This window comes from Equus przewalskii, chromosome 8 (assembly GCF_037783145.1).
Source record: "Equus przewalskii isolate Varuska chromosome 8, EquPr2, whole genome shotgun sequence".
Lineage (NCBI taxonomy): Eukaryota > Metazoa > Chordata > Mammalia > Perissodactyla > Equidae > Equus > Equus przewalskii.
The window spans coordinates 32,688,878-32,713,131 of NC_091838.1; the positions used below are offsets into that span (position 1 = coordinate 32,688,878).

The 24,254-nt window shown below is 33.4% G+C and overlaps 1 protein-coding gene across 7 annotated transcripts in view; it reads right to left on the reverse strand.

Annotated features, from left to right (window-relative positions):
- SNTG1 (syntrophin gamma 1) overlaps nt 1-24,254 on the reverse strand; it is an 865,152-nt gene that overhangs the window by 201,149 nt on the left and 639,749 nt on the right. For all 7 annotated transcript variants that reach the window (XR_011543069.1, XM_070630619.1, XM_070630623.1 and 4 more), the window contains 3 exons: nt 20,263-20,365; nt 15,317-15,399; nt 9,140-9,270 (listed from right to left, as the gene is read on the reverse strand). Coding sequence is in view for 6 of the 7 variants with exons in the window: in XM_070630619.1 (XP_070486720.1) it covers nt 9,140-9,270; nt 15,317-15,399; nt 20,263-20,365 (317 nt within the window). In the remaining variant the exon portion in view is untranslated. The remainder of the gene's footprint in view (nt 1-9,139; nt 9,271-15,316; nt 15,400-20,262; nt 20,366-24,254) is intronic.

Sequence of the window (24,254 nt, forward strand, 5' to 3'; positions counted from 1 at the left end):
TTTAGGTAAATTTATAGCCTTTTCTGCTTAAAGTGTCAAGATTCCACGGGAAAAGTAATAATTTGTGCAAAAGAGTTCCAATGTAATTGGTCTTTGGGAATCAGTTAACTTAGTTCCTTTTATCTCCTTTGTTATCTTTCTACCCTCACAGCAGTCAACATTATATATCTTGCAGTTTCTCCTGCCTACCTAGTAGTCATTTTATTTATTTCTTGTGACTGGATAATCCTATTCCTCATAACATCTCTTCCATAGTTTATCTCTCCTTCAATTCCTGAATCCTGCCTAGCTTTATGTCCTTCCGAGAAGATAGCCTTGCCTTCCAACTCTTGAATATCTAGTGTCTAGCCAGTAGAAGCACCATATTGTATGTCTTTATCCTATTTTTTCTTATAATTTTATGGGCTTTAGAAGTATACATCCTTTCATTTTATCAATCACAAATCTTTCATCTTACCCTAAAGCTATCTGGAATATGCTCTTTCAATGGTAATTCCTTACTGATTTTGTCAATTTCCCAGAGATACTCAAGATCCCTGGGACTCTTTCTTTGGCTATGAAAAATATTAAAATGCAATTGGTAGACTTATATCATTGAAGAAGTATGTCACAAACTTGAGAAATGAAACAAGTAGAGAGTTTTTGATGCGATAATTTTCTACAGGTTGAAAAAACTATGCAAAGTTGATGTAGAGTTGTCCAAAGGAATTTCGATCTTTTCCAGAGAGAAGCATTATATACCTTAAGAGAGTTATGGCAGTTTCTTCCTCAAGTTCACAGTACAATTCTATAAGAACACGTGAAGAAGTGGAGTATTTATGAAGATTGTACTAGACAAAGGGACACTTGTACGGCTCACGGAGTAGGTGAAATCAAGTAGCATCTTAATGTTATTTAGTTGAATATTTTTTGAAAGTCATCAATTATTCCTGGTTTACGTAGTGGACCTGCTGGCCTATCTGTGAAAGTGTAAAAAACTCAATCCGTTGATTCACTCTGGATCCACATGTATAGGACCACATATAACAAAAGAGCGATGGAACAGCAAGAGTAGCAGTATACCAAAACAGGGACTCTGTTTTTCCTCCAGCCTCTTTAGTATTGAGTCCTTCTCCTCAATCAGTAACCATGACCATGATATGCCTCAGATTTTATATCCCCCTTTAATCCCACATCACATTATGAATAGCATATCCTTACACATCGTTTCCCTTTCTTTACCATCAATATCCTTCTTATAACAAACTATTTTTCAATCCAATTCACTCCACCAATTATTTACCCAAAGTCACCTCAAAATTAATTACTGTTTCTCAGTCCTTTCAGTATTTATTTTCTGTAGTTGACACTTTCTTCTCCTTAAAATCCTGTTCTCAATATATGCTGTGATATTATAATATTGTAGTTAGTTCTTTTTTCCTCCCTGTATTTTTCTATTTTATATGTTCACTGGTTGTTTCCTTCTCAGATTCCCTAAAATATACATTCTTAAAAGTCCCACCTTTCAGTGAACAACTGTGAATTAAGTGTTTATTATGAAACAGATTCTTATTTGGTGGTATTATTAGAAATCATTTGATAAGATTCTTGCATTATTGGAAGCACTATCACCATCCTGGCTTATTGTTCAGATACTAAACTTCATCCATAGGTGCCCAGTATGGTATCATCTCAAAAATCTTCACTTCAGAAGAGAAAGACTGAGCACTCTTAGAAGGGCACTAGAAATTCTGCTGTCATTGGAATTTTCTAAAAATAATAGTACAAAACTGTAGACTTCATTTCAGTGCTACTGATTTTCATAATGTTTAAGGAGCATGCAGTAGATGATACTGCTATTCAAAAAACAAACTGAGAGATGGAATTCTTCCTTATTAAAACTCATTGAATAAACATTTATTTAGTGCTTTTGAGGCATAAAGCATGCTAAGTACTGAATGTACAGAGTTAAATACTATGTTTCCAAAATCCAAATAGAAATATTATACCATATTATACATATAACATTTATATATTCAATATATAATTTTTCACATACGAAAACACATCTTAGAGATTAAAAGAACAGCAAAAGTTCCTGCAACCTCTACTTTCTGTTCTAATACCCTGATGATGCAATGTTTTGCAATATATGACACTTCAGAATTGAAATCAAACATATATTTCTAAGACAGGGTCATTACTATATGATGAACATAAACTGTTTTATCACAGATAAAAAAACATTGTGATGTTTTAATTCACATCTACACAATAGTATATGACAGCAACACAACTTTGTTGCAATTAAATATGAGAAGTATTATATCATTGAATTTAAAATGATGGGCCTTGGCAAAAGCAACCAACAAATAATATCATAGGTTTTGAACCAAGCTAAATAATTTTCTATACTTGTCATCATGGGCCAGTAATTTATCTTTTCTTTTTTTCTTTTCCATTTACTGTTTCAATTGTCCTTGCTTGTAAGCTCTTTCAGGGAAAGAACCAAACACAACACCTCCCACTTACAGACATTAAAGCAACATTTATTAAGTGATGAGTGAACAATAAATTAGCTCTTGAATCTGAATCACTGTACAGTCTGCTCTGAATAGTGCTATGTTTATAACTGCTTATTACTATAATATTTATTAAGTGCAATTAATTCAATTGCTAAAAGCTGTTGATGTGCTGAGGTACCATAAAAACAAAAATGTAAGGAGTCATTTGAACTCATCCAATTTCTTTTTTCTCATAAACTGTTTTAGCTAAATGCTTCTGCATCATGTATCTGTATAAAATATTTTTAAAGTAAGAACAAAACAAAATAAAACAAATATACACATTTTAAAAAATACCATTAATAAAAATATTGAGAGTTATTAAGGGAGAACAAAAATAGAACCAAAGGAAATAAATGAAGAGAAACAGAAAGATTAAAGGTAAGACACATTTGAATAACTACTTATGTGAAAATAATAACATACCTTGAGGAATTTAAAATACATATATAATTAAAATTATATCAGAAATATTCCCAAAGACAGGAAAGGAATAAAGTAGTTAATTAAAGTATTCTAAGTTTCTACCATTTTCTGAAATAGGAAAATTAATAAATTGTATTAAATGCAAATAAATCATGTATATAGTACCATGTTTGTGCCTCCCTCCAAATTTATATGACAAAATTCTAATGGCCAATGTGGTAGTATTAACAGGTGGAGCCATTGGGAGATGCCTAAGCAATTATGGTGGAGCCCTCATGAATGGGATTAGTGTCTTATACAAGAGGCTCCAAAGAGATACCTAGCCCCTTCAACCATGTGAGAACATAGAGAAGACATCAGATATAAGCCGGGAAGACAGCCTTCATCAGAGAACTTGACCATGTGTGCCTTGATCTTGGACTTCCTGCATCCAGAACTGTGAGAAATAAATTTCTGTTGTTTATAAGCCACATAGTCTGTGGTATTTTGTTATAGCAGCCTGAAAGGACTAAGACACATGGTGTAATGTTTAGGCAATAACTAGAACAAAATAAAAGGATATATATATATATATGTATACACATAATAGAGAGAATATTAAACAATAGAAATGCTTAATTATTGCAAAAAAGTTAAAAAAAGATAAAATAGCATACAAAAACTAGTGTGTTGAGACAAAGAACTCTTTTCTTGCATAGAAGATTTCAGTTGACAAATAAGCACATGAAAAGACATTCAACATTATTAGGAAATGCAAATTCAGGTCACAATGATATATCACTACATATGTATCAGATGTAAAAGATACATAAAAGATAGCAACAACACCAAAACCTGGCAAAGATGTAGAGAAAATGGATCACTCATACACTGCTGGTGGGAACATAAAATTGTAAAGCCACTTTAAAAAAACTATGGGCCTGTTTCTTAATAAACTAAATATGCTATTATCATACAATTCAGTAATTGAGCTCTCGAATATTTACCCAAAGAAATGAAAAAGTATGTTCACACACAAAAAATATATACAAATGTTCATAGCATATGTATTTAGAATAGTCCAAAATTGGCACAACCCAGATGTCCTTTAAGGGGTAAATTTTTAATATGTGGTACATCCATACCATGGAATACTATCAGAAATAAAAAGAAATGAACAATTGAAAAATGCAACTACTTGGAATAATTACCAGAGAAATGTGCTGAGTGAGAAAATTCAATCCAATAAGGTTACATAATGTAGGATTCCATTTACACAATGTTATTAAAATAACAAAATATTAGAGATGAAAAACAGGTGAGCAAGTTGTCAGAGGTTAGGGGTGTGCTAGGGGAGGAGGGATGCTGGCATGGTTATATAAGGGCAACAGGAGGATTTCTGCAGTGATGGAACTGTTCTATACTGTGTAGGTGGATACAGGAACGTGAACATGTGATAAAATTCTATAGAACTAAACACACACATACATGCACTCACACATGTGAATATCTGAAAGAGTGATGGTTTTTACAATGTCAATGTCCTGAATATGGTATTGTGCTATATTTTTGCAAGTTGTTACCAATTGGGAAATGGGTAAACAAAATCTCTGTATTATTTCTTACAACTGCATATGAATCTATGATTATCTCAAGATAAACTACCTCATTAGAAAAAACAAAATCTAGAGTGTTGAACAGAAGACAAATACTGAACTTGTAGATATAATCCCAGATATAACAGTAATTACATTAAAAGTAACTAGACTAAATAATCCAGTTAAAAGACTAAGATTTTTACTTTGGACCAAAAAGAAGACAAAATATATACAGATTAGAAGAGATATTTTTACAGAGTAGGACCAAGAAAAGTTGGAAGAAATGGATAAAAGAATATACAATGTAAATATTAGCCAATAGATATGTAGTGTAATTCTTGAAGGCAAAAAACAATTCCAGAGACATAGGGCATTTCATATCAACAAAAGGACCATACATGAGGAAGTTATAAAAATTCTAAATTTGCTTGTATATAATAACATAGAATTAAACAGTATTGACACAACTAAAAGGAGAAATACACAAAGCCACCATGATAGTAGGAGACTTCAATTCATCTCTCTCAATATCTGATACAATAAACACACAAAAACATCATTAATGATGTAGAGGATCAGAATCACTAATGAGCAAAAATGACCCACTTGAAATAAGCAGAACACTGCACTAAAGAAAATGACAACACACATTCTTTGAAGTGCATATGAAACATTTTCCAAAATTATTCATACACTGAGTGAAATCAAGTCTCAACAAATATCAAAGGGTTGAACTCATTCAGTATGAAATTATACTAGAAAGCAATATGGAAGATAACTTAAAAATTCCAAAATATTTTAAAATTTTGCAATATACTTTTAAATAATCCATGAGTCAAAGAGGCAATTATAACAAAAATTAGAAAATATCATTAAATGGATAATAAGAAAGAACATAAATATCAATACTTGTGGACATCCAGTCCTGGCCAAGCAAGAGTAGACCCATTCCTCCCAAGAGGGCTCCCTAATACTATTAAAGAACCTTGGGCATAACCAAACAGCAAGTAAAACCAGTCCCTGAAAGGTGAAAGGATAAAGCTGATTGCCTAGGGAACTTGGGACTTGAGGAATGACAAGATACTAAGTCCCCTGTGTTTCCTTATTGCCTCCCATATATTGTATGTAGACAGGATGGTCTAGAAGCCTCCAACCCAGAATCACCAACAGCAGGTCAGAAAAAGGCTCTGAGGAAAGTCTGTTCTCCCTAATTAAAGGGCTAGCAAATGAGTGGGCTGAAAGCATTAAACCTTTTTGGCAACTTGCTCAAATTAGTCAAACATCAATGGAACCACTGCCCTTCCCCCCAGGTTTCCATGGGACCCCTCAGAGAACTGTTCTTCCATCCATCCTCTGATTCCTCCACCTGGTGATGTTCAAGAGGCCAAGAAGGAAGCTGATCTTCCATCCTCCACTTGGAAGAAGCAGGCAGCATTCCAATTCTCCCCCAGGTTAGTGTCAGTGGGGTCCAGTGGGAACTTGAACTTCTGTACCCACTATGTAGCAATTATACTGGGTGAGATGGTATGAGATGGGGCTAGTCAGTATTCTGTGTCCCCTTCCATACTGACCACTATGGCTCAGCAGGGAGCTCAGCCTCAACTCTGACCTGTCATCACTGAGGTAGAGTGAGGAGGGGCTGGTTGTCTCAGCTTTCTTTCCATACCCTCCCCTTTGTCAGAAGGGTTCCCTGGAGAGCTGAGCTTCTACTACCATCCTGTAGCAACAAAGAAATGTGCATTGGCCCTGCCCATTTACCCTCCCATGTGGCAGCAGGGCCAAGCAAGGAACTGAGCTGACACCTCACTCAAAGGCAATGAGGAATCAAGTTGGTGTCTGACTTTCACTAGGGTTTGGTCAACAGGGCTGAGTGCTATGCCAAACTTAGATCTCAAATATCTTCAACGATGCAGTCAGTGTCAGCATTTCCCTGTTGCTGGGATGGTTTCAGCAAGGAACTTAGCATACACACTCATCTAGCCCTCATACTATACCTCAACAAAGGGATTCTCTATGAAAAGAAGATTGAATAGAATCAACACTCTCAAAATTTACAATCCAAAAAGTTCAAGACGAAATTTTTAAAAAATAACTTGTTTTACCAAAGCCAGGAAAATCACAACTTGAATGAGAAGAGGCAATCCAAAGACACAAATACCTAGATAAATGAGATGTTGAAATTATTTGACAAGGATTTTAAAGCAACCATCATAAAAATACTTCAACAAACAATTACAAATGCTCTTGGAATGAATAAAAAAACAGAAAATTTCAGCCAAAAAATATATATAAGTTATAAGAGAGTACCAAGTGGCCACGATGGAACTGAAAAACACATCAACAAAACAATAAAATCATGCTGATTGGGCTCAATGGCAGAGTGGAAATGACAGGATAGAATCAGAGAACTTGAAGACAGATCGATAGAATTTACTGAGTTTGTATAATAGAAAGAAAAGCGATTGAAAAAAAAAGAATACATTTTCAGGGATCTGTGGAACAATAATAAAAGAACTAACATGTGTATCAACAAAGTGCCAGAAGGAGAGACGAGAGAGGGGGACTGACAAAGTATTTGAAGAAGTAATGTCCAAAAAATTCCACAATTTGGAGAAAGTCATAAATGTACAGATTTAAGGAGATGTGTGAATTCCAGATAGAATAAACCCAAAGAAATCAGTGCTAAGAGACATCATAATTGACTTCAGAAAATTAGAAAAAAAGAAAAAAACAAGGTAGAAAGAATATATTATACATAGGGAACATCAATTTGAAAGACCATGGAGGCCCAAAGGCAGTGGCACAATATTTTCCAGGTGCTGAAAGAAAAAGAATTGTCAACTCCAAATTCTATATCCAGGAAAACTATCCTTGGGAATAAGAATAAAATAAAGATATTCTCAGGCAAAGGAAAATTAAGAGAATTTGATGCTATCAAATCCACCTTTAAAGAATGGCTAAAATGAATTTCTCTACACACAAAGGAAATGTTAACAGAAGGCTTGGAACTTCAGAAAGAAAGAACACTGGAGTGGATAAACATTGGGCTAAATATAATAGATTATCCTTGTTTCCACAAATTTTTTAAATCATTTTAATGACTAAAGGAAGAAGCATAATACCACCTAATACAGTGCTTGATGTATGCATAAGAAATTAAGATAATTACACTTACAAAGTGGAGATGATAAAGGGACCTACACAAAAGTAATTTTTCTAGACTTCATTCAAAGTGGTAAATTGTCAATACCAGTAGTGTGATAAGATATGTATGCATATTGTAGTACCTACAGCAACCACTCAAAAAACTATACAAAATGATATACTCAAAAACACTATAAATAAACCAAGATGTAATGTTAAAATTTGTGGGTATAGCTAAAATACGCTTTGATGGAAATGTGTAGCTCTAACTACATAGAGTAGGAAAGAAAGTCTGAAAAATTAGTGACTAAACGAGGGGTTGGCAAACTATGACACATGAGCTAAATCTAGCCTGCCACCTGTTATTATAAATAAAGTTTTATTGGAACAGAACCATGCCCATTCATTTATATATTGTCTGTAGCTGTTTTCATGATACAAAGACAGAGTCCAATAGTTGTGACAAAGACATTAGAGTCTAAAATATTTACAATACCACTTTTTACAATAAAGTTTCTGGACCCACAGAACTTCTACCTCAAGAAACTATAAGAACAAAAACATCAAGTCAAAGACATTAAGGAATGGAGACAAGAAAGAAGCAGAAACTCATAATTTACAATATATACATATAATGAAGAGCGGCGACAAAGCCCAAAATTACTCCTTTTAAAAAATTAATTAATTAAAAACTAGACCTTTAAAAAAATAAATTTACAACCCTCTAGCAAAACTCAGATAAAAAGAGAAAAAACAAATTTCAAGAATGAAAAGGAGGGGGCCAGGCCAGTGGTGTAGTGGTTAAGTTTATACAGTCTGCTTCAGTGGCCTGGGGTTCACAGATTTGGATCCCAGGCACAGACCTACACACCACTCAGCAACCTACACTGTGGCAGAATCCCAAATATAAAATAAAGGAAGATTGGCACAGATGTTAGCCCAGGGCCAATCTTCCTCTAGGAAAAAAGAGGAAGATTGGCAACAGATGTTAGCTCACCAGAAAACAAAAAGAAAGAAAGAAAGAAAGAAAGAAAAGGAGGACATTACTAGTGATCCCACACCTATTTCAAAAGATAATAATATGGGAGTATGATAAACTACATGAAAATAAATTTACTCCTTAAATGGACTATACAATTATCTTGAGAAAGAAAAAAACAGCTTACTAAAACTAGCACAAGAAGAAATACAAAAAGACAATGAAACTATGTCTATTAAAGACCCTGAATTCATTACAGTAAGTTAGTAGTAGAATCAGAGTTTTAACTTAGTTTTTTATCACTTGATTCTGATTCCTGTTTTACTGTCATTATACTATTCTTTTAGTTCTTCTTCCTACTATTAGAAAAATGCTGAAAATAAGAATTATAAGGCATATTATGTTAAAAGTTTGACTACAGGTCTCATTTTCAATCAACCAGAAATCAGAACTCACTAACATGAACTCACCGACTCAAATCTGTCCCAGGCACATACTGAGAGAAACGTGAATGAAGTAGAGGGATCAGTCTAAGATCACACCATCGCTTTTCCCATCTCAAGCCTGGAGAGGTGGGCCATGAAGAACATGATAATGTGTCCTGAAAAGAACAGAAACATTCAGTGTTGCTCATTTCCGTGTTTTGAGTTTGTGTGTCACAAACCCTTTTCATTTGGGGAATATTTTTTCCCCTAAATAATGAACAGAGTACCACAAGAAAAAATCCACATTCATTGACAGTAAAGTTGTATTCTTTAACTTCTTCATTAATGGAATTCTAATAAGAAATTGAGGAAGAAATCATTGAAATTGAGAATGTTAGTAAATCATATGAAAAAAATGGAGCAGGGAGAAGGAAGAAAAAAACAGAAGTGTGCAGAGCTGAATTCATTCAAGAAGGGGAAAGATGGGGCAAAACTGTAATTGTAATGAACACTGAATTGCTAGTAGGTAACAAAAATAAAAATAAGTTGTAGTTCATTCAATTAGCCAATACTTTCTGAGTATCTCCCAGGTGCTAGAGATTATTATAAGTCCTGTGAATTATCAATTAGTAGTAAATATTTTTGAATAGAATGAATGCACTTATAAAACAACTTTTTAAAACTACTCAAGTAAATCTTTGTCCATCGTTTTAACTTCATGTTTATAAAATGTTTGTATTTTCTTATATTGTCTTAATGTCATGTTCAGTCAACTTCTGCTGGTTTAAAATTACAAGTATTTTAAGTTTCATTAGAAGTTTGGGTTTTTTATGTATGTATAGAACAGACATATATTTGAATAAAATTTGAGCTTTTCACTTGATGTTGATTTATGTTTCTTTCATCGTGTCAGCTTCATTGCTAAAATTCCTTCCTAGCACTAGTACATGGGATAATGTTGATATTTAAATTGGCATCAGCTGTAGGGGCAAAGTCTCAATTTGATCAGGGAGCTACCGACACTGATTTCTTTCTATTCTATAGATTCTATAATTTTTGAGTGATGATGTTAGAAGAAGATTCTATTTAAGTCTTGATGTTGAAACTTTGTTAGTCTAAATATTACTAACCTTTTCTTTCAGGTTTCAATTTCTTCAAAATTGCTTAGGAGCAAAAACCTTCCATTGTTTTCACTCAAGGTTGAGTGTTCTTTGGCATTATCATGTTAATTGTCACCAACTGTGCCAATAAAAATCTATTAAATCCTTACAGCAGTTTAGAATACAGCGAAGGTGAACTGGCTAAGATCACGCAGTGAGGGGCCCCTTACAGGTTGGTAAATATTCTCTCAGACACCTATTCTTTGATGCAAGACAGTTGCTTTTAATGTTTATCGGGTAATTGCAAGGGCACAAACCTAGGTTTCATGTTGCTCTCCTGGCCTTGCTGTCAGATGTTATAGATGGTCAGCATATGACACAGGGGTCAATTAGGTGACAGGACAACAGGGTAGTGAAAGCTCAGGCTCTGAATCAGAATCAGACCACCTGGGTTCAAAATCCCAATTTCCCAACTGACTAGGCCTTTAACCTAGGGACAGGTTATTTCAACTCTGTATGTCTTACCGTGCCTATCTCCAAAGATAAGGCTATCACAAGGCTCTTGTTACCAAGGCAAAACCTAAAGCTTTTCTAGAAGCATTAAATTATTGCTTACCCATCTTTTCTGCATAAGGCACTTGAAATAATAACCCTATGTGACACACTAGGGTAAACAGACTAAGTTTCTGTGGCCAGGCCAGAACTGACCATAGGGTTAATCAGGGTCCCATGTGGCACCAAACTGTTCTATAGCTAAGCCCATATAGCGTATGGATGAAACACTCTCAAAGGACGTTAGTGCACATGGCTCAATCCTGAGAAGTTTTACAGTAAATAATCTACCCTAGTCATCCAGCCAGAAAATGGCAGTGCCGGGATTTACTCAGACCTACATCTTTGTGATTCCTGAGCCAACACACTTTCATAGCACATTTCACATTCACAATCAAAGGTGAAATGATGGAAAGAATAATTCAGATTTTTGTCTTGATTATTTCACAATTTTGCTACATAATTTAGGCAAATTATTTAAAGACAGTTCCTTGTCTTTCATGAAAAGTACAAATAGCTCCCTTCACCAATAGACGAGTATCATTAGTTTTATAAATTACATTTTATAGACTTCATGGATTGGAAGATATGAAAATACATGTGATCTTTGACACGTCTATGATGTAGCATCTCAACCTGATGCCTTTACATACCAAAGTTATAAATGCCTCACTTCCTTTTATGTTTCTTCCTTATAAAAAATACAAGTCCCACTTCAGCTATTAAACTAATAAGGGTTAATGTATTTCATTTTACAAATCTGTTATTTATAGTGGAATAGCTAATGTTCTTCGAAGATTATTTATCCTTATTTATTTTAATTATGAAAGGAGAATATAAATTTGCTTTTGTCTTTTTCTGTAGCAGTAGTCTTAGAATTAGTTTTAATTGTATAAAAACGATCCAAAACATTATGATTTTATGGTCTTAAGGCCCATAACTACTTTTCAAGAGCTTTATTCATCAAGAATATTGTTTCCTATAATATTAATAGTGTGAATGAGAAAAGTGGCATTTACATAGTCTGCTTTAAAATAGACCCCTTTGGGGCCAGCACGGTGGCGCTGTGGTTAAGTTCACACATTCCACTTCTCAGCAGCCTGGGGTTCGCTGGTTCGGATCCGGGGTGCAGACATGGCACCACTTAGCAAAAGCCATGCTATGGTAGGCGTTCCACGTGTAAAGTAGAGGAAGATGGGCATGGATGTTAGCTCAGTGCCAGTCTTCCTCAGCAAAAAGAGGAGGATTGGTAGCAGTTAGCTCAGGGCTAATCTTCCTCAAAAAATAAATACATAAAATAGACTCTTTTCTCAAAATGTAGCACATTTCAAGGTACCTTGCCACACAATAACATGAAGAACAATTATCTACCCAAATAGAATTGCATACAGGGCAAAATCTTGATCCAGATTTTGTTAAGGAGTTGGCACAGAAAGGATTCCTTAAAGGTATATAGCTAAGAAAAATATTTCTCAGAACCTGGTTAGCTAATTACCTGAATTTAAGTCTCCTGGTGGGCACAAAGCAATTCCTCTTCTCCGCCTCGGCTGGCAAACCAGGTGATTCTCATGTATCCTAAAATTGGTGACCTCAAGTCCTTAGAAGGACTAGACCATGTTTTTATGTAAGACGGTAGAGTGATGTAAGGTGATATAAGGTGCTATTTTCCTATTTGCTTAAAATGATGCCTTAAAATACATTAAGGATGTTTCAGAAAACTAGAATGGCACCTTCTTACTCAAAATTTGCTTTGATTAATGCTCTAATTATTCTCTGAAAATTAAGGCATAGGGATTTAACATGGAGTTACCTGGTCCCAGGATAGAATTGAGGATTTAGACACATCAGAAAACTGAATGTTTCTGTTAAGGAGATTGTCTATAACATGTACACATTCTGTGGAAAATAGGCTTCACAATGCACACTTCCTTCCAAATTTCCACTATTCATTGTTGTTTAGTGATATGTCAGACTACTCCTAATTTTATAAACCTCTGAGTAGAAATGTCCTTTACTCTCCACTCCTGCATCAAAGCCTATTTAAGGCATGAACAGAAACATAGGCGGCACCAGCTGGGCAAGTCTGCATGATCTCATCAGGCTTGAAGCCTAATTCCCAGGTGGGAAACAGAGCACATATTTGGTTCGTAGTCTCTCAATTTTTGTTGAGGCCAATTAAGTTGATATTTAAAGTCTCGAATGCTAATATCCATTGTTCTTTTTCTGCTTATCTTTCAGTTAATTTTATGCATTTGTGTAAAGATCTGGATTTTAAACTTTTTGGGTCAGGGACCATAATTAGCTTCTCCCCTTAGTACCTAGAAGAGTGTTTCCATGGAATAGATTCTCAGTAAATATTCATTTAATTGAAATACATTGAGTTTATTGTCTTTATTTTTAATATACTTTATTTGAATTTACATAAGTCTTGATTTTTATTTTATTCTCTAAAGCATCATGAGAAGTACCATTAATTTTCTTACACTTAAAGATCTTCAGCTATGTCAAAATAATGTTCAATCCCAAGGCTAAAAATAAAAATAAAATTTGCCTCTTAAAAATGGAAATACATGACTCTAGTAAGAAATATTTATGACAAATGATTTGGTACACTCTTGTTATAGAATTACTGAGTGATTTTCTTGCTCTAATTATAGCTTTCTAAAGGAAGACTTTGTATCATGCAACCATATACAGGCACAATTAATAAAATTAATTCTATAGGATTTTTGTGTATGCCAATGGAATGAGTTAAAAACAAACCAGAATGATTCTTACCCATAGGCCATCCACTCTGACTTATCTATTTCTCATTATTATAGAGGTATCCAAAGGCATGGGACAGGAATTAATAAAATATTACCAAGCATCTTTCTGCCACACTAAAGCAAAATAGCTCTTCCTCCTGTCTTAGGAGCAGAGCTGAGATGGGGATTCTTGTGTGGGGGATATGTGGAGGGAAAGTTCTCAGGAGCAACCTGTGAGGACTGAGGGAAGAGTGGATGAGGCAGTGAACAACCTGACTAAAGAGCTGAGGTCCTGAAGCAAGGTCTCCATGTCATCTGCTGAGGCCCTGCAAGGGGCCTACCTTTGTACCCCTCTTTCTAGGTCATTGGGGGTGAGTGGTGAGCCCTGATTCCCAGGGAGAGGTTCCTTACAAGAAGGAGCAGCTGTGAATGGGGGCAACAAATACTCACAGCAGCTGGGGTGGTTGCACTAGCCCAGGGAAGGGGACTGGAAGGGCATCGAAAGTATCAAGAGCATCTAGATTGGAGGGGAAGAAGATGAGGAAAGCAATTACTACAAGGTAAAGACTTGGCTGGAGATTGTAAGAAATCTGTAGACTTGAGAAGGGAACTGATGGGAGCATGGAATGTATATATTCATTTATTTTCTCATTAGGAAATCAATATTTAAGTCACTCAGATCTTGCCACCTTCTAAAGATCAGCATTTTAAATATCTATAGTGTGACAATTATTTCTCTGGCAACAAAAACAAAAGAGAAGGTCAGATGAAATACACCCAGATGTGGCTGGTTTACACACGTAGAGATAACCTTTGGTCTTGCCAAGGGTTCTTCTTCAGGAGCAAAATAACCCCACCAATAATAGATATAAAAGAATTGGGGACCTAAGGCTCTGAGCTGAGGAACACTACTGGTATAGTTAGGTACAGTGAAGGCCACTCAAGCCCGATGACGTTCACAAGGAGTAGTTTGAAGTAAAATGTCACAATTAGGTCAGGGATTTCAAATGGAGAATGAATCATACACATCAGAAGAAGCACCTGTATGTCTTATATATCCTGATAGATGGAATAGAAGAATAAAATTCCAGTTAAAGTCAGCTCTGCTACTCTTCATGTCGGTGAGCACGAGGGATAACTGTTAGACTTATGGCCAGAGAGAAGTGTTCAGTCTATAGAATGCGTGAATGTTATAAAGGGTGAAATGCAAGGACTTTCAAGAATATTTATGAAAGAAAAAAACCTGTTTACTCGAAAATACAAATGAAAATAAAAAATAACATTTTATAAAATGTATATAAAACAAACATGCCAATTTTATCAATTATTAAATATATGCATAGTTTAACGGTCATTACATTTTAACAACGTGTAGGTTAGATTTTCTTACTTTGTGCTAATTCCCCAGTGTACATGAAGATTGCTAAGAAATCCTAACAACTGGCACACTAACAGCTACTTTTAGTTAAATATTTGCAAAATAAAAATCATCTCAAATCATTTAGAACATAAAGTTACATATAATATGCAATGTTGCAAAATAATTAATGATGTTATGCGTGACCTCATGAAGTTAAAAGTCTCTATTTCTTACAAAGAGCTAAACACAGACCTGAAAGGAGGAAAATGACTTTAAAAAAAATAACTAAACTGCTTATTTTTCACTTCCTTGCTTATCATAATACTTAAGTGATGAAGCAACCAAGCATTTCAAATCTATCAGTAAAACCAGATTCAATAGCAGTTTTTGCAAACTGTAATTATGTATTTTTTTCTTGGGTTTTTTTTGATCTCTTAATTAGTTTTAACTATGGTCATCTTACTGTATTATTGGGATGGTAGTTGAGATGTAAGCCACTGTCACACAGAGGAGAAGATGTCCCGCTGCTCTGGTCACTTGGCGCACCTACAGGAGACAAAATCACAATACCACACTGGTTAGAATGCCAGAAGATTCTAGACCAATACAATCTACATTCTATATTTCAGTATACATCAAGTCAGTTAGGTAGTAAAAGGAATTTTTATTTCACTTACATCAAAGCCAGAGTTTTACACGTAAACTAAGTGACTAAAGTGAGGCCCTAAAAGAGACCTACAAATATTTACCTCTGGTTTCATAAAATTAAGTCCTAATTAATGAAAACACACAATCTTATAAAAAACATTGTTTCATTTCATTATACAAAGTGGCCTACACTTATGAACCATACTTAGAGTAGTGTAGGATTTTGTTTGTCTCCAAAATTCTATTTAATGTTGTGTTACAACCTACTGGTAAATCTTATCTTTAGGTACCATAATTTTCCACGATGCAAAATGATTTGCATGTGCTCTGTCTTTATAAGTGCTCTTGCTATGTACTATAATTGGAAAAACCCTCATTGACATTATCTAATTTTGTGAAACTACAACTAAAAAACTTCATATTACATCCTCACAAGAAATCCATTACTATCTATTTTTTAAAGATGAGTAATGCATTTCTTAAAGATTTGTGATTTTCTAAAATTTCACAATTTAGTAATCTTTACAGTCAGGATTATAATATATATTTTTCGATTTCTGATTCATTACTTTTTCTGAAAAGGTTACTTTTTTTGGAGTTGTTAATGTTGACAATTATGAGCTATTAGTGTAATTGAGTCTCAATTTTTATTTGAACTATTATACTTATATTTGAATATTAGAGGTCATAGGAAATATTCCTAACATATTAACCCATGTACTCAAAAAATAAATGATTTTTCTCTCCTCTTTTATTACTTTAAACTTCCGTAATTTTCCTGATGCTAAGAAGGGAATAATAGGCTGTTTTGCTATACTAGCAAAACATATATAAAATGGATATAGTTTTTGCATTCTTTACATCATAAGGATTGTATACTTTGTATTAGCTACTTTTGATGTTTATCTGCATTTCGGTCTTATGAGATGCTATTTTTAAGGCAAACACATGTTACTTTAAAACATATTTATTTTTAAATAAATAAAATAAAGACATAACATGTCAAATTCTGTGACAGCATCCATTGAATGAAATTTAAAGATTTAAATATATACATGAAAAAGAAAACAGATATAAAGTTAATGAACTATGATTTCATCTTAAGTTAGAAATGGAAGAGCAAATTAAAACAAAGTAAATAGAAGACAGAAAATAATAAAAATAAAAGTGGAAAACAGTGAGATTGAAAAAAAAATAGACAAAATTAAAGAGGACAAAAATGAGTTATTTGGAAAGATTAATAAAACCCGTAGCAAAGTGATTTAGTAAGAGTGAGAAAATGCAAGTTACTAATATTAGGAATAAAGGAGGTGGCAGTACTGCAAGCCAACAGATATTAAAAAGAATAATAAAAAGAAATGATAGATAACTTCATGAAAATAAATTGACCACTTAGTTGAAATGGAAAAAAACCTTGAAAAAAATTTTACCAAAACTTACAAAAGAAGAAAAGAGAATATCAAAAAACTTCTACATCCATTCAAGAGATTAATTCATCAAGATAAAAATTATATTTCTAGGCTCAGATTGCTTCTCTGGTGAATTTATTCAATCACTGAAGAAAAAGGTGCTATCATCATTAAAATCTTTCTGGAAATAGAGGACGAATTACCACTTCACTACTTACATGAAGACATAAAAACTCTAATATCAAAATCTCACTAACACACTGCAAGAAAAGAAAAGTACATATGGATATCCCTCATGAACATAGATTGTAAAAAAGGCTCAGCAATACATTAGCAAATTGGAACCAGCAATAAATAAAAAAACATAATACTTCATGACCATGTGGGTTTGTCCAAGGAATCCAAGCTCGATTTCGCATTCAAAATCAATTTTTAAAAATTCACCATATCAACAAAATAAAAAAGCAAAAACATATATAATTCTTCAATGGATGTGGGAAAAAATACTTGAGACAATTACACATCAACTCATATTTTAAAAAAAGCAAAAGAAAAACTGTCAGTAACCTAGGAACGGCAGGGCACTTCCTCAATCTAATAAAGGGCAGCAGTTAACACTTATAGCTGATATCTTACTTAGTGGTAAAAGACTGAAAATTTCTCTCCTAATATCTTAAGCAACAGAAGAATGTCTGCTCTTGATACTTCATTCAAAATTTTACTAAAGGTCCTAGCCATTGTGACAGATAAGAAAAAGGAACTAAAGAAATACACACTGGAAAGGAAGAAGCAAAACTTTTTATTTTCAGATGACATAATTGTATATGTAGAAAAACTTAAAGAAGGTACATAAAATCCTACTAGGATAGATAATAAAATTAAGTTGTGTTGCAGAATATGTCATATATAAAAATAAATTGTATTTCTATCATTGTCTAGCAACAGATAACAATGAAATTTTTAAAATGTCGTTTACAATAGCATAGAAAAAACAAAATGCTGAAAAAAAATTTAACGAAAAATATGCAAGACTTTCCCACTGAAAACACAAAAATGTTACTGAGAAAAATTAAAACATAAATAAATGGAAATTTATATAATGTTCATAGATTGAAAGACAAAGTCATTAAAATGTTAATTCTCCACATTGCCTATAAATTCACTTTAATCCAATTCAAAATAATAATACTTTTTTAATAGAAATTGACATGCTATTTCTAAAATGTATGCAGTAATGAAAAGAACCTAGAATAACCAAACAATCTTGAAAAGTTGCAAAGTTGGAGAATCGGTCCTAGGTGACTTTTTAGAGGCATTATAATTCTACAGTAACCAACACTATGCTTTTGGTGAAACAATAGACACATAAATTAATGGAAATAAAGTGATTCCTTGATTTTTGATTCCTACCTCAGACACAAAAATATTAATTAATATAAGATGGATTATAAATTTAAACATAAAACCAATGCCATAAATCTTCTAGGAAAAATGTAAGGAAATCTCTGTGCAACATTGGAGTAGACAAATATTTCTTAGAGAAGATACAAAAAGCAATAACCATATATAATAAGAACAACAGCAAAGTGGTAAATTAGACCTTATCAAAATTAAAAACTTCTGCAAATCTAAGACACCTTTAGTAAAAAATATAGATATCCATCAACTGAGAGAAAGTGTTTCTAACACATATAACTGACAAAAGGCTTATATACAGAATAAATTTTTAAACTCCTGCAGTGTGAGAATGTAAAGATATACCAATAGAAAAATGGGCAAAATTTGAGAAGACACATTATCAAATAAGATATACAAATTGCCAATAAGATATGCAAACTGCACATAATAAAGAGCTAATCATCCTTAGTCTTTAGGGAAATGCAAATTAAAACTACAATAAGATACCACTACACACTCAATGGAATGGCTGAAAAAAATCTTTGACCATTAAATATTGGAATGAATGGAGAGCAACCAGAACTCTCTTACATTGCTGGAATGGATGGCAAGAGGTCTTTAAAATATATGTCTACCTTAGAAATACCTTTGGCAATTTGTTAACAAGTTAATTAAACATTTATCCTGTGACTTAGCAATTCCATTCCTAAGTAGTTATAGCAGTGACATAAAATTGTAAGACTTCCAAAAGCCTCGCCCAAGAATGTTCATAGTAGCTTTATTTATAATAGCAAAATACTGAAAACAGATCTTTTATCTATCAATAAGATGAGGCATTAAAAAACTATACTATGTTCATATGATGGAATATAACAGCAATATAAATGAACAACTACTGAAATATATAACATAAGTGCTAGTTCATAATGAAAGAAGCCAACATAATAGAATAAATACAGTATGACTCTTCTAAAAAGTTCTATAAGAAGCAAAAATAATATATAATGATAAGAAATGAAATCAATGGTTGTTTCTATTTCTAGGCTATTTCTTGGGAAGAGGCACAGGGGAAGCATTCTGTGATATAAAGGAGTGTGGATTAAGCAAACATGTGCATTAGTCAGAAACAATACAACTGTGTGTGCATTTAATTTGCATTGCATGAAAATTGTACTTGTTAAAAAATATGCTTCTTTCGGGGCTGGCCTGGTGGTGCAGAGGTTAAGTTTGCATGTTCTGCTTCAGTGGCCCGGGGTTCGACAGTTTGGATCCTGAATACAGACTTATGCACTGCTTATCAAGCCGTGCTCAGGGCCAATCTTCCTCAACAAAAAGAGGAGGATTGGTGGCAGATGTTAGCTCAGAGCTAATCTTCCTCAAAAATAAAAAGAAAAGAAAAACAAACAAACAAAAATATTCTTCTTTTACTTTTTAACAATTAGATAATGTACATTTAATTTCAAAATATACAAATAATACAGAAATTTTTAAGCAGCTCTTGTCAAAATTATTACATTTCCACATAGACTGGTGCTTCCTTCAATCTCTTTGTTCTCATTGGGACAACTTAAGTGCACGTGCTTGCTTAGCAAGTTCAGCAGCCAAATAAAAGTATATCATTTTCCAGTTAGAGAAGATATGTCATCAAATGTTATGAATGAAATTTAATAGAGATACAAAATGTATATATTTGATATGATATTCATTTTTAAAATAAATATATGCCTCCAATTATAGGTTAGAAAATAGTTGTAAATGTAGTGAATACGTTATGAAAAATAATATCTATTTCCTCTGCAGAAGGGTTAATAGAATGTTTTGTGGTATAAAAGTCTTTGTATTTAGACAGAAACTTCAACTTTAAAAAGAAATTACCAATTACTGTCAGGAAATAATTGTTTAGAAAGTAAATATGATGATGTGAGCATTTTATCTATTCTTCATAAATGCTTACATGTACAATCTTCATTCAGTGGGAGTTTGAGGAAAGCAGGTGCTCTTTTTAAAAATGACACTGTTAGGGTAACTTCTTCTCCAGCATTTCGAAGAACCTGAACCTAAATTAAAACAGAATAAAAATGGAACCATTATCAGTATGTTCATGAAATTTTTTATATGATTGTAAAACCTTGATACGATTGGTTGTCTTTTCCACTTCTCTTTTTTCCCTAGTGGTTAGAAACATTTTATGAGAGATAGAGGGCATAAATTATCTAACATTGCAGAAATACAACCATCAACGTTGTTCTTCTTCCCACCATTGTATGGTCCCTGTTCACTCACAATGTCATCACCTTCCATTCGCATTTATTGAGGTTCTCATGAGTATATGCTCTATATTTGGCAATATGAGGGATCATGAAGCATACAGAAAGGTGTAGTGCTGAAGCCACTGAATTTATTAATTTAATAAACATTTATTGAGCCTCTATTATGCACCACTTGGAGATATAAGAATAAATGACCCTGCAGATGTTGACCAGAGAGCCAATTCAAGTCAAAGAAAATTGCCCCAATTCACTCAAACTCTTCTGCAAAAATTATATATTATTTTCCTAGTATATCATTGCATATTTTCTTTTCCATTCCCCTAAAACTTGGAGTAATGATGATGACTGTTTTTATCAATAACTCTCAACGCTTTCCAAATCATAGCATTACCATGTCTAGTTCTGCCAGTTAAAATACTGTCAATTTCAACAAAAATTATATCAAGACAGATGTAAGCAATATTAAACAAAGTGCAAGAAGCTGAGGAATTATTTACAGAAACATACCTGGAAAAGATATAAGTATATTTAGAATTTTAAAATCTCACATAAACTAAGAGGAGAATTAAGAATAATTAGTAAATAAGCAGTTAATAGATATGGAAACATAACTTGTTTTCAAACATATAGAAAACATGTTCAACCTCAATTCATTAAGGAATTGTCTATCAAGGCCAAATAGAATGACTTCTGGTCCCAACAAGATGGCATAGATTCATTTCTCTCTGATTCACCCAGTAAGTACAACTGTAACACTGAAGAAAATGCAAGAGACAACCTAACTGAACTCTGAAAGGTATAAAGAAGAAAGAAGAACTCATTAGGTCCCCCAGGATTGGAGGATTAGTACAGAGGTGAGATGTCTTAAATACTTCTACCCATCGGAGGAATTATCTACCCACTGCTGGATAAAGCATCCCTCTATCCACTTAGTGGCACCAGGTCGCCCACCCTGGGGAAGCTCCTTCCACCTCCTCAAACAGCACCAGTAGGGAACAGTGGAGCTCTAGTGACACAAGGTAAATCAATGAGACCAGTAGTACCAGATAGACTTTAAAAATGATATTGTCAATGGAACCACAGCCCACAAAATTAGACTAGAACCTGTGTGATAGCAGTGAATTTGTGCTAAAAAGAAAAAAAAAAAAAACATCATGAATAAGAGCTAGACTCTCTTAACATAATAAGCAAAATGTCCAGGATACAATAAAATAACATGTCACACCAAGAACCAGGAAAACCACAATTTGAATGACAAAAGGTAATCAACTAACAGTAACTAGATGAATCATATACTGGAATTATCTGACAAGGATATAAAGCCACCCTAATAGAAATATTTCAACAAGAAATGACAAATCCTCTTGAACCAAATGAAAGATTACAAAATCTCGGCAAAGAAATGTTAATTATGAAAAAGAACCAAGTGAAAATTATAGAACTGAAAAATGCACTAACATAAATTTAAAAACTTCCTGGACTGGCTGAATAATAAAATGAGGATGACAAAAATAGAATCTGTAAACTTGAGGACAGAACAATAAAATTAACCCAACCTGAACAATAGCAAATATACAAACATACACACACAAGTCAATATATTTCATCACATTAAAAGTAGCAAAAAAGTTTAAAAATGAAGGAAATTATATAATCATTTCAATAGAGGCAAAGGGACATTTGATAAAATCCATTTGATAAAAACTCATATAAAATTGAGTATGCATAGGAGTATCCTTCATATTATAACGAGTCTACACAAAAAACATTTAAGAAGCATCATAGTTAATGGTGAATTATTGAAACATTTCCCTCTGAGATAAGAAATGAGGCAAAACCATCCATTATCTCCATTTTTCCTTAATCTTTATTCATGTCTTACTGCAATGAGTCAAGAAAAGAGCTAACAAAATGCATAAGAATTGAAAGAAGAAATGAAACTGTCATTATTCAGAGTTCACATGACTTTGAACATAGAAAATCCTTGAGAACCTATAGACATTATTATATCAGACATTACCAGGTGAGCTATTAAGGAAGTTTAGTATGGAATAACATAGATACAAAGTTAATATATAAAAATCAATTGGTTTAGATTTAATAACAAACATAACGAATTTTTAAACAAATGGAAGGACATGCTATGTTATGGATTGCTAGACATAATACTGTGAAGATATCAATTCTTTGCTACTTTTCTACAGATTCAAGACAATCTCATGCACAGAACAAATTTGTTTTTTCACTCAGCTTTTGACTTAGTATGAACTTGGCTTATGTTTCACATTGACATTTAATATGGATATAACTATTATTATGTAACTGTATTGGGAGTTTGTGAGGCAGTGAAATATATGGGGCAGTGTAACGCAATATCTTAAGACTCATATTCTATAGTAAGTGTACAATAGATAATAATAAACAAATAACAGTACGAGCTTCTTAAGTGTAAATATGAGAATAAATTAGACATGTATAAGTTAAATATGAGTGCCACAGAAAAGGCAAAGGGCAACTGCTTTTCTTTTAAAGTTTTACATTTATACTTCAGTCTTGAAATTTTGTTCACAAGTAATTTAGAAAAATAAAAACTTTTTAAATATTATAAAATTTCACCCTAGATAGAGAATTTTGTTTTGTTTTTAATAAAAAGTCGATTATGAGTATCTTTCTGGGCATCACAATTTCAAGTCCTTGACATAAACACACTTCTTAATTAATGCAGGAATATTCATATTTTCAGTGAAGTGGATTGAGATAATATGTTTTAAATTTTGGGGGGGCTTCCTTTTGTGCTTTAAATGCATATTTCGTCAGCCTGATACTGTCAGATTTGAAAATGCATGTCGTATGTCACGAATAATGATGAATGTCATCTTCCTGCAAAATCAGAAATCTGCACCAAGAAATCTAGTTGTCTTTTTCATTTTAATTCCATTTTATGGTGCAAATCAAATGTAATGCATTTCAATCAGATAATGTATTAGCACTGTTATTCTCTCATATTGCCTTGGGTGAGTATATGAGAAAAGGGAGAAGTTGGAAAATGATGGCAATCAATAAGAATAGAAAAGAGAAATGGAAATAACTTAGATACTTATAGGTTTATTCTATTAAACCACGACAAACCTAGCAACTCAGTTCATGAACTGAGTGTTCTTAAGTTCCATTTATCCGTAAAAGGGGAAACTTCATAAAATCATTTTGTGTTCTTTACTCTTTCCTCCTTCCCCTTGGAAGCCACTCTATCTTACAGGAGATTCTAAAGAAGAATTAGCCATCCATCACTGCTTTGGTGTATGAAGTCAAGAATGCTTATAGCTGGGGATTACTACTATTATTTTTTTAAAAAGATTAGCACCTAGCTAACAACTGTTGCCAATCTTCTTTTTTTCTTCTTTTCTTCTTCTTCTTCCCAAAGACCCCCAGTGCTTAGTTGTATATTCCAGTTGTGAGTGCCTCAGTTTGTGCTATGTAGGACACTGACTCAGCAGGGCCTGAACAGCAGTGCCATGTCCGAGCCCAGGATCTGAACTGGGGAAACCCTGGACCGCCAAAGTGGAGCACACAAACTTAACCACTCAGCCAAGGGGCCAGCCCCTGTTTTATATTTGTAGTTTTTAACGACATTATCTTTGTAGGGCATTTTTAGGTTCACAGCAAAATTATGGGGAAA